Here is a 10,998-nt window from a genome sequence, read left to right on the forward strand (position 1 = left end):
CTGCATGATAAGCTGGAGACATCCTGAAGGGCCATCCACATTCTCAGCTCAGGACCCCACAGGAACTAACCCCTTGTAAGGCATAAGCCTGGAAAATCTATTCCTGACTCTGGAGAGAAATCCAGGGTTTGAGGCAGAGCTGAGTTAGGAAGGGGACACCCTGGTTTCCTAGGAAGTGACTGCTCCCTCCCCTCTGCTGCCAGGCTCCTCCCTTGGCCTCTCCTGGGTCCTCTCCTAGTTTCCTCCAAACTCTGCAGCCTCAGAGGTAAAAGCAAGACAGGGATGTGTGTGCGTGTGTGTGTGTGTGTGTGTGTGCATGTACATGTGTGCTTGTTTGTGAACATATGTAGTATGCATGCATACTCATGTGTCATGGGCATGTCATGGGCATGTGGAGGGATGGTTTTGAGGGCGTATGTATGTGTGTGTCTGCACATGTGTGCACACACATTTATGCGTGCATGAGGGATGCCATTCAGGAAAGAAATGCACTGCCTTCCTCCAGGGCAATACAAGATCCTTATCCTCCCTCTGCAGAAAAGACAAAAATGGAAAAACACTTTCTTCTTTTGAAAAGTTCGTGAAAAGAAATAAAGCAGTGACATATTTTTATTACAATCCACACACTTGGTCAAAACGCAGCCCAGCTCAGGGTCTTCCTCCCCTGTCACTGTATGCTCTGTCCTGAGTTGTTGGAAGGGCTGGAATTAGGGCTCCCCCTGCCCAGCAGAAACAGGATTAAAATGAGCTGATGTTTCCCTCAGAAGAAGGAGTTGCGCAGCAGGAGGACTGGAGAAGAGGGCATTGCCCAGCCACTTGGAGCATGGAGAGCCCAGCCTCTGGTCTGGGTCTGACATTTTTCAAGAGGTTAGAACAGAGATCTCAGTCTGAAGTGTCCCAGGGCACAGTGATGGAGGCTGAGACTCAGAAGCCAGCAAGCTACTCAACATCAACTTGGCTGTCACCGTGGAGACTCTGCTGTCCCCACCATCCTGACCTTACCTGAGCCCAGAGGCCCTGCAGTCTTCTAGCTCAACCCGCTTTCCAACACCAGGCCCACTTTCCTTGATGCCCCCCACCCATCAAAACCCATACTTCTCCACAATTTCTCTTCAGCTTCAAATTCAGAACAGTCTCAATGCTGGTGTGATTAGCAAGGTAGATCAAATGAAACAAAGGTTATCTTTAGTACAGGGGGAGCCAGTGTGTTTCTTTCCCAGGGTTGCCATAATAAAGCACAGAAATGTGTGCGACTTAAACCAAAAACTTACTATCTCACAGTTCTGGAGGCCAGAATTCTGAAATCAGGGTGTCAGCAGGATCATTCTTCCTCTGAAAGCTAGTGCAGAGGGTCCTTCCACACCTCTTTAGTTTCTGGTGTTTGCTAGAAGTCTGTAGTGTTCCTTGTCTTGCAATATTAGAGAAAAAACTATCCAATGATACTTATTAAAGCACAGGGAAAGACTTTATTCAGGATTATTGCAAGAAAAACAGAGATCCCAACCCCTATGCTTGACCATGCCAAACACTGTTGTTGCCCAGGGACCAGGTACAGCAGGGGTCACAGTTTACACAGAGCACATGGCATGTGACATAAGTGCCCAAAGACTTGGGTCACAGGCCAGAAACAGGAACCACCATAAAAGCCCCTGGGTAGTATAGTCTAGTGTTTTGCCTGCACAACCCTCATTCTGGGGGACCTTGGGGGTTGCAGGATACATTCACCTGGATAGCACAGAGGGGATAATGACACTCTGTGAGGTGGCTGTGCAGGTCAGGTGAACATGTCTTCACAACAGTGGAGGTGGAAAGTCATAGCCTTCCCTCCTACTCTACAGTCTCTCCTTAAAGGGCTGCAGAGCATTCTGGTGCATTAGAGGCTCATTTACTTAACTGGTCCCCAGTAGGTCAGTCTGGCTGCTTCTGGTCTCTGGCCCCACAGGCATTTGCCCCAACACTAATGAGCAACTCCTGGAGTCATCTTCTTAAATAGAAGCCCAGCCAAGCGTGTGTGTTCACACCTCAAGTGATGTTCCCTTACTACCTCAAGAGTGGTTTCCACTGAACACCCCGCCTTTGCTGAGGGGGCTTGTGGCTCTACCCTGAAGGAGTCTGATTCCAGATCAACAAATAATCCACACTTATTCAGCTCACTGTTGCGTAATTAGAACTGCAACTTGGCAAGGAGAAAAACGATCCCATGTGCCAGAGCAAGACAACTAGTAGCCAACATCCAGGTGTAGATTTTTTCAGATTTTAAATATAGAAAGCCTCTGCTTAAAGAGAGAGAAAGAGAGAGAGAGAGAGAGAGAGAATTTTTTAATATTTATTTTCAAGTTTTCGGTGGACACAACATCTTTATTTTTATGTGGTGCTGAGGATCGAACCCAGCACCCCACGCATGCCAGGCGAGGGCGCTACCGCTTGAGCCACACCCCCGCCCGAGCCTCTGCTTTTTATAAACCACATGATTCTCTACAGGCCACATATTGATACAAGGATGGAGTCACACCCTGCACAGCATCTCTTGCTTGCCTCCTCTTCTAAAAGCGCGTCCTCCTGCCCTATCAACATGGAAAGGAGGGAGGACAGAGTGCAGCAAGGTGGGGGTCAGGACCTTCACCCTTCCTAGGACAGCCTCTCAAACTCCTAGGGAGTTGCTCCCATGTTATAGATGAGGAAACTGAGGAAGGGACACTTGACCGTTGGGGTAGTCAGAACTGGAAACCCTCCTGGCCCTGATGAGGACCTTCTATCAAAATCCAGAGGCTACACTGGCCCAGCGGTGGCGCTGTGCACTCGCCCCAAGCGGTCTGGCCTCTGACCACACACCCCCGCCCCCCCACCCCGTTAACCAGCCACGCCCAGACCACGCCCCCGTGTGCCAGGCTCCGCCCCCAGCCCAGGGCCCACACCTACGCCTCACGTTTGTACTACCGACCGCAACCTCCACTTGGTATCCCTCCTGGTGGGCATTGCGGTGGAGGTGGAACGGAGGCTCAGGGCTACGGACTGGTGGGACAGGACGACGCGGGGGTGGGGGTGGGGGGCCAGGGTGGCCAGTGCCTCTGCCAGTGCCTCGCAGTACCGGGATGAGAGCTGCGGGTCAGGACCAGAGCTCCAGGGCAGCCCCGCGGCTGCTGACATTACAGCGACATCTGAGCTGCCCCAAGGTAAGGGGCACAGGCCTGGACATCAGAGTTCCTGTCTCCTAGGGAGTCATCATGTTATAGATGAGGAAACAGGAAAGGACACTTGACCGTCGGGGTAGTCAGAACTGGAAACCCTCCTGGCCCTGATGAGGGCCTTGTAGCAAAATTTTGCCTGGGCTGTAAGCTCCTAGGGCACTCACGAACCAGAGTTGCAGGAGAGCTCTGGGTTCTGGGAAAACAAAGTCACAGACAGGTTGGAACTGAGGGGCTGGAGGGAAGAAAAGTGGGGGTCTTTAGTGGGTGACAATGGAAGACAGAGCAGTTGTTGGCAAACCTGGTACCTCCTCCTGCTACTCAGCCATTCCAGTGACCCTTGCACTGGGCCTGACTTCCAGGCATTTGGGCTGTTTACTCTCATCACAGAGATGTGGACAGACTGGGGCCTGTGTGCAGAGGCCCTCGGGAACTCACCCTGCCCCTCTTGTGATCCAGAGCAGTGGCCAGGAGCCTGAGGACAGCCCGTTGACCATACATGTGCTTGACACTGCCTCTGGGCTCCCCATCCCCGGCCTCTGCCTCCATTTGTCCCAGCTTGAAGACCTCAGCCAGCAGTGGACAGAGCTAAGAAAAAGGTAGGAGGTGGGCCCTGGGGATGGGAGGGAACCTAGAGCACCTGCTCCTCCAGCACCAGCCCTTCCTGAGTCCCACCCTGGGACACATCCCAGACAGCCCAGGAGTGAGGGCACTGAGGCCTAGAGGACAGAGATGACTGCTGCTCAACTGCCCCCTCAGCCTGGGGGCCCACTGACTCTCTCAGCTTCACTTTCCTCACTAAACGCAAGAGGACAGTGGAAGTAGACGTCTCGCCAGGTGTGAGCATCCTGGGACAATGCCATAGAAGGGGCTGAGCCTGCTGGGGTAGGGCAGTGTGTGTTTCCTTGCCACCATGCCCATGGCCTGAATTAATACCCGAGGTGGAGCTAAAAGGCCTTACTGTCCCCGTGGTTAACAGCAGGCTGAACACCCAATTTCTGCTTTTATTCTCCCCATACCCTCTGGGTAGGAAACAATAATTACCATTTTACAGATGGGAAAACAGGTAGGATGAAATAAAAGCTGGGCTTCCTCAGCCTGGTGTGCTCACAGAGCCCAGGCCTTGGGCCCCTGCTCCCTGCACAGGCTCTGCTGGAGAAAACCCTTGAGTTGGCTCTATGAGTGGGTCTCTCAGACCCTCCATCTTGAAGGAGGTAGGCTCCAAGCTTCAAGAGACTCTCTTTTAGCCTGGGAGTGAGTGGGCAGCGGGAGCAGGTTACAGAAAGGAGGATAGGCCTAAAGGTTCATGGTCAAGGATGGGGCTTTTCACAAAAGTCAGGGGGTGCCATGCATAAGGATGCACATCTGTAATCCCAGCAATTCGGGAGGCTAACGCAGGAGGATAGCTAGTTTGAGGCCAGTAACAGCAATTTAGTGAGACCCTGCCTCAAAATAAAAATTAAAAGACTGGATATAGCTCAGCAGTAAAGCACCCCTGGGTTCAATCCCAGTAATAAAAAAAGAAATGAAAAGTTTGGGGATGAGGGACAAGATCTCATCTGAGCATTATTTCAAGTCAGCATGGCACTGCGCAGACCTGGAGTCCCACCCACCACAATGTGCACGTGCTTCCTCTGCCCCTCTCACCAGTGAGACACACTTTACAGTCCAGCTGGTCACATGATGTAGGGTTTTGAAGAGGAGACTTAGCCAAACTGCAGGCCTTTAGAACTCTCCATGAGGGATCAGCCCACTCCATGTGGACACTTTGTGCTGTTGGAAATGGGCCACCATATAGATAGGCAGTTATTGACCCAGAAAGCCACACACAACACACTGCATGAAAATACAGCTTATGAAACATGAATAATTTGTTTTGTAAAAACGTTTGTAAATACAGGCTGGGGTTATGGCTCAGTGGTAGAGCTCTCACCTAGCTATGTGTGAGGCACTGGATTCAATCCTCAGCACCACATAAAGATAAATAAAGATATTGTGTCCATCTACAACTAAAAATATTTTAAAATATGTTTGTAAATAAACATAGTTAAGCTTAGAAAAAAAATCTAAGAAAAACATGCCAAATTTGAAGTGATTATTGCTCATAGGTTAAACTGGGAGATTTTTCCCTTTTTGCTTCTTTATTGATTTCTTAAAGAGGCAATGCAACAATGTGTCTAGAAACTGCCCCACAATCTCTGTTCAGCCATGTCTGCATCAGCCTGTACAGTGTCTGAGGCCAGGGGGTCAGACCCAGGGGGGCTGGGGAAGGGTGGCTCCACCTCTGACCTCAGCAGCCCATCCTCTCCCCAGCTACACAGACCCAGATGGCCACTGCCCTGGGCTCCTGAGGACAGGCCAAATGAAGCCAGGCACCTATAAGCTGACCTTTGACACAGAGGGCTACTGGAAGGAGATGGGGCAGGAGAGCTTCTACCCATATGTAGAGGTGAGTGCTATGGCAGGTGGAGAGGGTGGAAGCCCTGACTCACTGACCTGCAGGCCAGGCTTCATGGGCAGACTGGTCCCACTTCTCTCAGGGAAGTGGCAGGCACATGAGCTTTGAGTTCCCACAAGAAAGGGGTCCTGGGACCTGGGGCATCAAGAGACTCCGTGTCAATATGCCCATCCGTGAGCATCCATGAGTCAGGCTTGGGAAAGGCAGACTAGGGGTGATTCATCCCCTCTTCGTAGACAGTTTCCATCTACACCAACTCTAGCTCCTGGGCCTTCCCTTACTGCTCCCCCCACCCCCTTCACCTGGCTTTTTCCACATCCAGCATGCCCGGAGGAGGACTCAGCCCTCAGGAAGCTTCTAATCCACCACTGGGTTTCAGCTAACCCTTCCCCACCATCCAGGCCATTTTCCCAGGGAGCATTGAGGGCAGGTGGCTCCTGTGCTGTGGTCCTTCACTGTCTTCTGGTGCCTTTCTGCTTCTCTCAGATTGTTTTCACCATCATCAATGAAACCCAGAAGTTCCACCTGCCTCTGCTGCTGAGCCCATGGTCCTATACAACCTACAGAGGGAGCTAGAGCTAGAGAGCAGCTATGACTCCGGTGGATAAAGCCAGTGCTGCATCTACAGACCTACTCCTGATGGGTTGCTGTGATTCAGGTCAATAAACTCTGGTTGCATCTGCAGTGCTTGTGTCCTAGCCAGAGTGTGGGTAGGTTACCTTGGATCCTCCCAGCACTTCCTCAATCATAAATGCGTCCTGTGGAGTTGGCTTCTTGATAGCTCTCAGACCTCTGTTCCTCACCCGTCCCAGCCTGGCCTGCTGTCTGGCCCTGTGTTCCCCATCTGATCCTCATACCAAGACCCCTTCATGGTTTCCATTCAGCCCTACACACTGGGGTTTGGCAGACGCCTTTTGCAATCACCCTCAGCCCTGCATCCCGACAGCTGGGTTTTCCCCAGGCAGCTCAGGGGTTGCTCTCCTCAAAGCCTAGTACGCAGCCTTGTTCAGGATGGTGAGAGTGGGTGGGCAGGTGGTACAGCAAACCCAGCTGGAGTGCTGTAAACAGGGATGAAGAATCCTTTGGTCCTGGAATTTTTGTGTTGGGCAGAAGGCATTAATGGTCAGCCAAACTGTGTGCTGATGAATCACCTTGGAAAAGCTACCTGTGGTAATTCTCAGAATGAAAACACCTCCACAGATGGTGAGGGACCCTCAAGCCCATGCTGCACATCTGCCTCTCTGCAGCAAGCCTGGCACCAACAACAGAGATGCCTGTGGGTGGAGGCTCAGAGCCTGGGAAATACATTTAGGATCCCAGCAGTGAAGCAGGATGTAAGGCACAGTTGGGATTGCAGACATTCTTTAAGCCAGGCACAGTGACGCACGCCTGTAATCCCAGCAGCTAGGGAGGCTGAGGCAGGAGGATTGTGAGTTCATAGCCAGCCTCAGCAACTTAGCAAGGCCCTAAGTAACTCAGCAAGACCTTGTCTCAAAATATAATATAAAAAGGGGTGGGAGGACCTGGGGTTGTGGCTCAGCGGTAGAATGCTTGCCTAGCATGTGCAAGGCACTAGGCTCAATCCTCAGCACCACATAAAAAATAAAATAAAGTTATTGTGCCCAACTATGACTAAAAAACAAACAAAAAGGGTTGGGGATGTGACTCAGTGGTTAGGCACCCCTGGGTTCAATCCCCAGTATCAGAAAAAAAAATTATAACAAAATAGATATTCTTTATTCAGAGGCAGCGGCAGCCCCCAGCCTCCAGCACCACCCCCATTTTGCCCCAAGTCCTTCCATAGACCTTTTTTTTTTTTTTTTTAATGGAAGCCAGACAAAGAAGTCACACTGTCCACAGGTTACATAAGTGGGTGCAGGTTCACAGACAAACGTCTACAACCTTGAGTACATACACTGAATCAGGATGCTCATGACCTTGGCTATATACTAAATACATAACCCAATGAAATCTCCACAAGGGAGCCTGACTATAGCCATCTTGGGTCTGCCCTACATGTCCTTGCCCTAGAAGCATCTACCCCTTAATGAGCTGGCCTCCCCTCAATGGGCCTGTCAGAGGCTCAGAACCAGCTGTTTCTAACTCAGGAGCAGCAGCCGTGTCTAGGAGATGACACTGTGTTTGTCTCCAAGGGCTCCAGTACAGCTGCACCTGGTAGGCTGCTGGACGCTAGCCATGGGCCTGGAAGCCACCAGTCAGCCCAGCTGGTGTCGTCAAAGACCCCTCACGCTGTGTCACCTGTTTCTTCTGTAACTGCTCCAGACAGGTGGATGGAGCAGAAGGCCTGGCCAAGCACTAGAAGCTTGACAGGCAGGTGTCAGAGGAAGCAGGAAGTTCTGTTGGAGGTTCCAGCTTCCTGATTCTTCAGCTGAGAACCTCCTGTCCTCAGCTGGCCCTTGGGGGTCGAGACCTCACCAGTTTTGTTTACTGCTATTCCCACCCATGACCAGGACAGTCCTAGCAGAACAGTGCCACATGGAGGAGTGGATGTTTTGAGTTCTGCTCAGACCTCACTCCTCAAGAATTCAGGAAGGGGCTGGGGATGTGGCTCAAGCGGTAGCGCGCTCGCCTGGCATGCGTGCGGCCCGGGTTCGATCCTCAGCACCACATACCAGCAAAAAGATGTTGTGTCCGTCGAGAACTAAAAAATAAATATTAAAAATTCTCTCTCTCTCTCTCTCTCTCCTCTCTCACTCTCTCTTAAAAAAAAAAAAAAAAAAAAAAAGAATTCAGGAAGGCAGTAAGGGACAGGTAAGTCCCTGGTACCCACAGTCTACATGTTTCCCATTGTTAACTGTATGCCTACCAAACCAAGCATCCTGGGGCCTCCTAGTGCTGTGGCCACCCCCCCCCCAGGCCTGTGTCTAAGACCATCATCAAGGGACTGAGGGACTTGGGCCCACAGATTCCAAGAGCACCTTTTCTGCTCCCAGGACATCTTCTGGCTCTGCTTGGTGACAGGAGCCTGGCATACCACAATGAGCCACTGGAGAACTGGAATTGCAAGGCTGAGAGGTTATGAGGTGCCATGAGGTTAAGGAGGGGTCAGCAAGACCCAAGAGCAACATAAGCAAAACCCCTGAAAGGGAACTGCTAGCACACGCAGGCCTGAGGCACAGATACCTGCAGCACCTTTGCCCTGCTCTCAGGTTTCAGGAAACCCTCCCCCAGGGGTAACTGAGAGGTCACCTCTGTGCTTAGCTCAGGGGGCAGAACACAGGACCAAAGAGTCTCACCATAGGAGACAAGGCCATCCACTGTGGGTAGGAGGGGGGCAGCCACAGCCCTGCCCCAGGAACCCCTGGGTCTACCTCAAGCTAGCGGGACATGAGCCTCAGTACTGCAGGATCTAGGTTGGAGGTCACCAGTCCCTTGGTGAACTACACCTCCCTCTTCTCCATGGCAGTATTCAGTGCCTGCAGTTGGCGCTCCAGCACCAGGTTCCAGAAGTCTGTCTTCTGCCTCACCTCTTGGATGGCCACTATGAACTTCCAGTAGAGCTCATCCTGCTTCTGCCACATCTGTGCAGACTAGGCTGTGAAGGGCCACAAGTTCCTCACCCAGGATGTCTCCCTGGGGAGAAGCCACTTCCCACCTCTGCCCCTGTGTGGGGCACACTGCCTCTATAATGGCACACATTTTCTACTAGTGCCCCAGTCCGTGGCATATGGTAAGTGTGCTCTTCACACTGCCTGCAATCCACCCTCTGTGCACGGAATTAAAGGTGTATAGCTGTCTACACAGTGGGAGACAGGAGAAACATTAACATGAGTCCTCCTTCAGGAAACAATGGGGTGTCCTAGTAGGAGCTGAGCAGCCCCACCCTGAAAGCTGCTCTACAAAAGTGGAAAGGCCAGCCTTGCCTGAGTTAAGGCTGTGGGCTTGGGTGAGGTGTACCCCTGATCTCCCTGAAGTGAGAGCCAGGGCATCATACTACCATCAGGCGATGTTTGCAAGAGGGTCCTCGGAAACTCTACCTGCCTTCAAAATGCCCCACGGGGCAGGTGTAGAGCAAGCCTCACAGCAACCAACTGCTGACCAGTAGGACTGTCCCTTCTCACCTTCTACCCTTCTTTTTCTTAATAAGAATTATAAAACATTGAGACTTCATAGTGAAAGTAAACACCTCTCTAACCCCAATTCCTGGAGGCCACCATGTAATCATTCAGTGACCCTTTTCAGAATGTTCCCCACAGAAGTAAAAATAGTTATTCTTACTAGGAAGGAAACAGGATTGTGCTGTCACACTGCAGCTTTCCACACAGAAGTGTTCCTTAGAGCACAGCCTGGGCAGCACATGCATGATCCCATATCCCCAACTACTATACAGAGTCCCACAGACCTGCCCACAACTGCTGAGAGCCATAGCCAGTCGGAATGGCCCCTGGCATTTTGCCAGAAGTAATGGTTAAGAGGCCAGCCATTAAGATGATGATATTAAGGAACCAGCCTGGAGGTCCCACGGATCTGCTTCTTGCTTCAACAGTGTTTGGACGGAACAGAGCCGGGGACTCTCTTTTCTTCCAGCTTCCAACCGCCTTCCAATCTGATCTCCATTTGCAATCTCCAGGACCATCTGCTCGCCCAGAACCTGCTTCCAGGACCAGCCAACTCCGTTTTTTGTGGTTAGCTCCTTCTTGACGACCAACCATGACCTCCCAGATTCGTCAGAATTATTCCACCGAGGTGGAGGCTGCCGTCAACCGCCTGGTTAATTTGCATTTGCGGGCCTCCTACACCTACCTCTCTCTGGGCTACTATTTCCACCGTGACGATGTGGCTCTGGAGGGCATGGAAACTTGGCTGAGGAAAAGCTCGAGGCCTCCAAGTGTCTCCTCAAGATGCAAAACCAGCGCGGCGGCCGCACCCTCTTCCAGAACGTGCAGAAACCTTCTCAAGATGAGTGGGGCAACACCCTGGACGCCATGGAAGCTGCCTTGGCTCTGGAGAAGAACCTGAACCAAGCCATTTTGGATCTTCATGCCTTGGGTTCTACCCGCACAGACCCACATCTCTGTGACTTTCTGGAGAACCACTTCCTTGATGAGGAGGTGAAGCTCATCAAGAAGATGGGGGACCACTTGACTAACCTCCACCGTCTGGCAGGCCCCCAGGCTGGCCTGGGCGAGTATCTCTTTGAAAGACTCACCCTCAAGCATGTCTAGAGGCCCTGGAGTACAGTGGCCTTTGATGGGGCTCCTTTGCATCTCCTGGCATCAGGGTTTTGGCCTGAGTCTCTCCCTCTAACCCCTAGGCAGCTTTTTAACCACCATGGAGCCCCTCCCAAGCCTTGGACCAAATAAAAATTAAAGCTTTTTCCAGCAAAAAAAAAAA

At 51.6% G+C, this 10,998-nt stretch overlaps 1 protein-coding gene and 1 pseudogene across 1 annotated transcript; both read left to right on the forward strand.

The window, feature by feature from the left end:
* Positions 1 to 2,889: 2,889 nt before the first annotated feature.
* On the forward strand, positions 2,890 to 6,327 carry LOC101958661 (5-hydroxyisourate hydrolase). The gene is made up of 4 exons (XM_005342666.5): positions 2,890 to 3,173; positions 3,645 to 3,784; positions 5,499 to 5,634; positions 6,130 to 6,327. The coding sequence occupies exons 1-4, from the start codon at positions 3,093 to 3,095 to the stop codon at positions 6,217 to 6,219; spliced, it is 447 nt and encodes a 148-aa protein (XP_005342723.1). The 5' UTR covers positions 2,890 to 3,092; the 3' UTR covers positions 6,220 to 6,327.
* Positions 6,328 to 10,115: 3,788 nt separating this feature from the next.
* On the forward strand, positions 10,116 to 10,998 carry LOC101958938 (ferritin light chain-like; annotated as a pseudogene).

Source organism: Ictidomys tridecemlineatus, chromosome 7, assembly GCF_052094955.1.
Source record: "Ictidomys tridecemlineatus isolate mIctTri1 chromosome 7, mIctTri1.hap1, whole genome shotgun sequence".
Classification (NCBI taxonomy): domain Eukaryota; kingdom Metazoa; phylum Chordata; class Mammalia; order Rodentia; family Sciuridae; genus Ictidomys; species Ictidomys tridecemlineatus.

Excerpts from the sequence above, each read along its gene's own strand:
- LOC101958661 (XM_005342666.5), top strand. The coding sequence starts at position 3,093 with ATGAGAGCTGCGGGTCAGGACCAGAGCTCCAGGGCAGCCCCGCGGCTG. Across the intron at positions 3,174-3,644 it reads GACATCTGAGCTGCCCCAAG|AGCAGTGGCCAGGAGCCTGA; the intron begins GTAAGGGGCACA and ends CTTGTGATCCAG. Across the intron at positions 5,635-6,129 it reads GCTTCTACCCATATGTAGAG|ATTGTTTTCACCATCATCAA; the intron begins GTGAGTGCTATG and ends TGCTTCTCTCAG.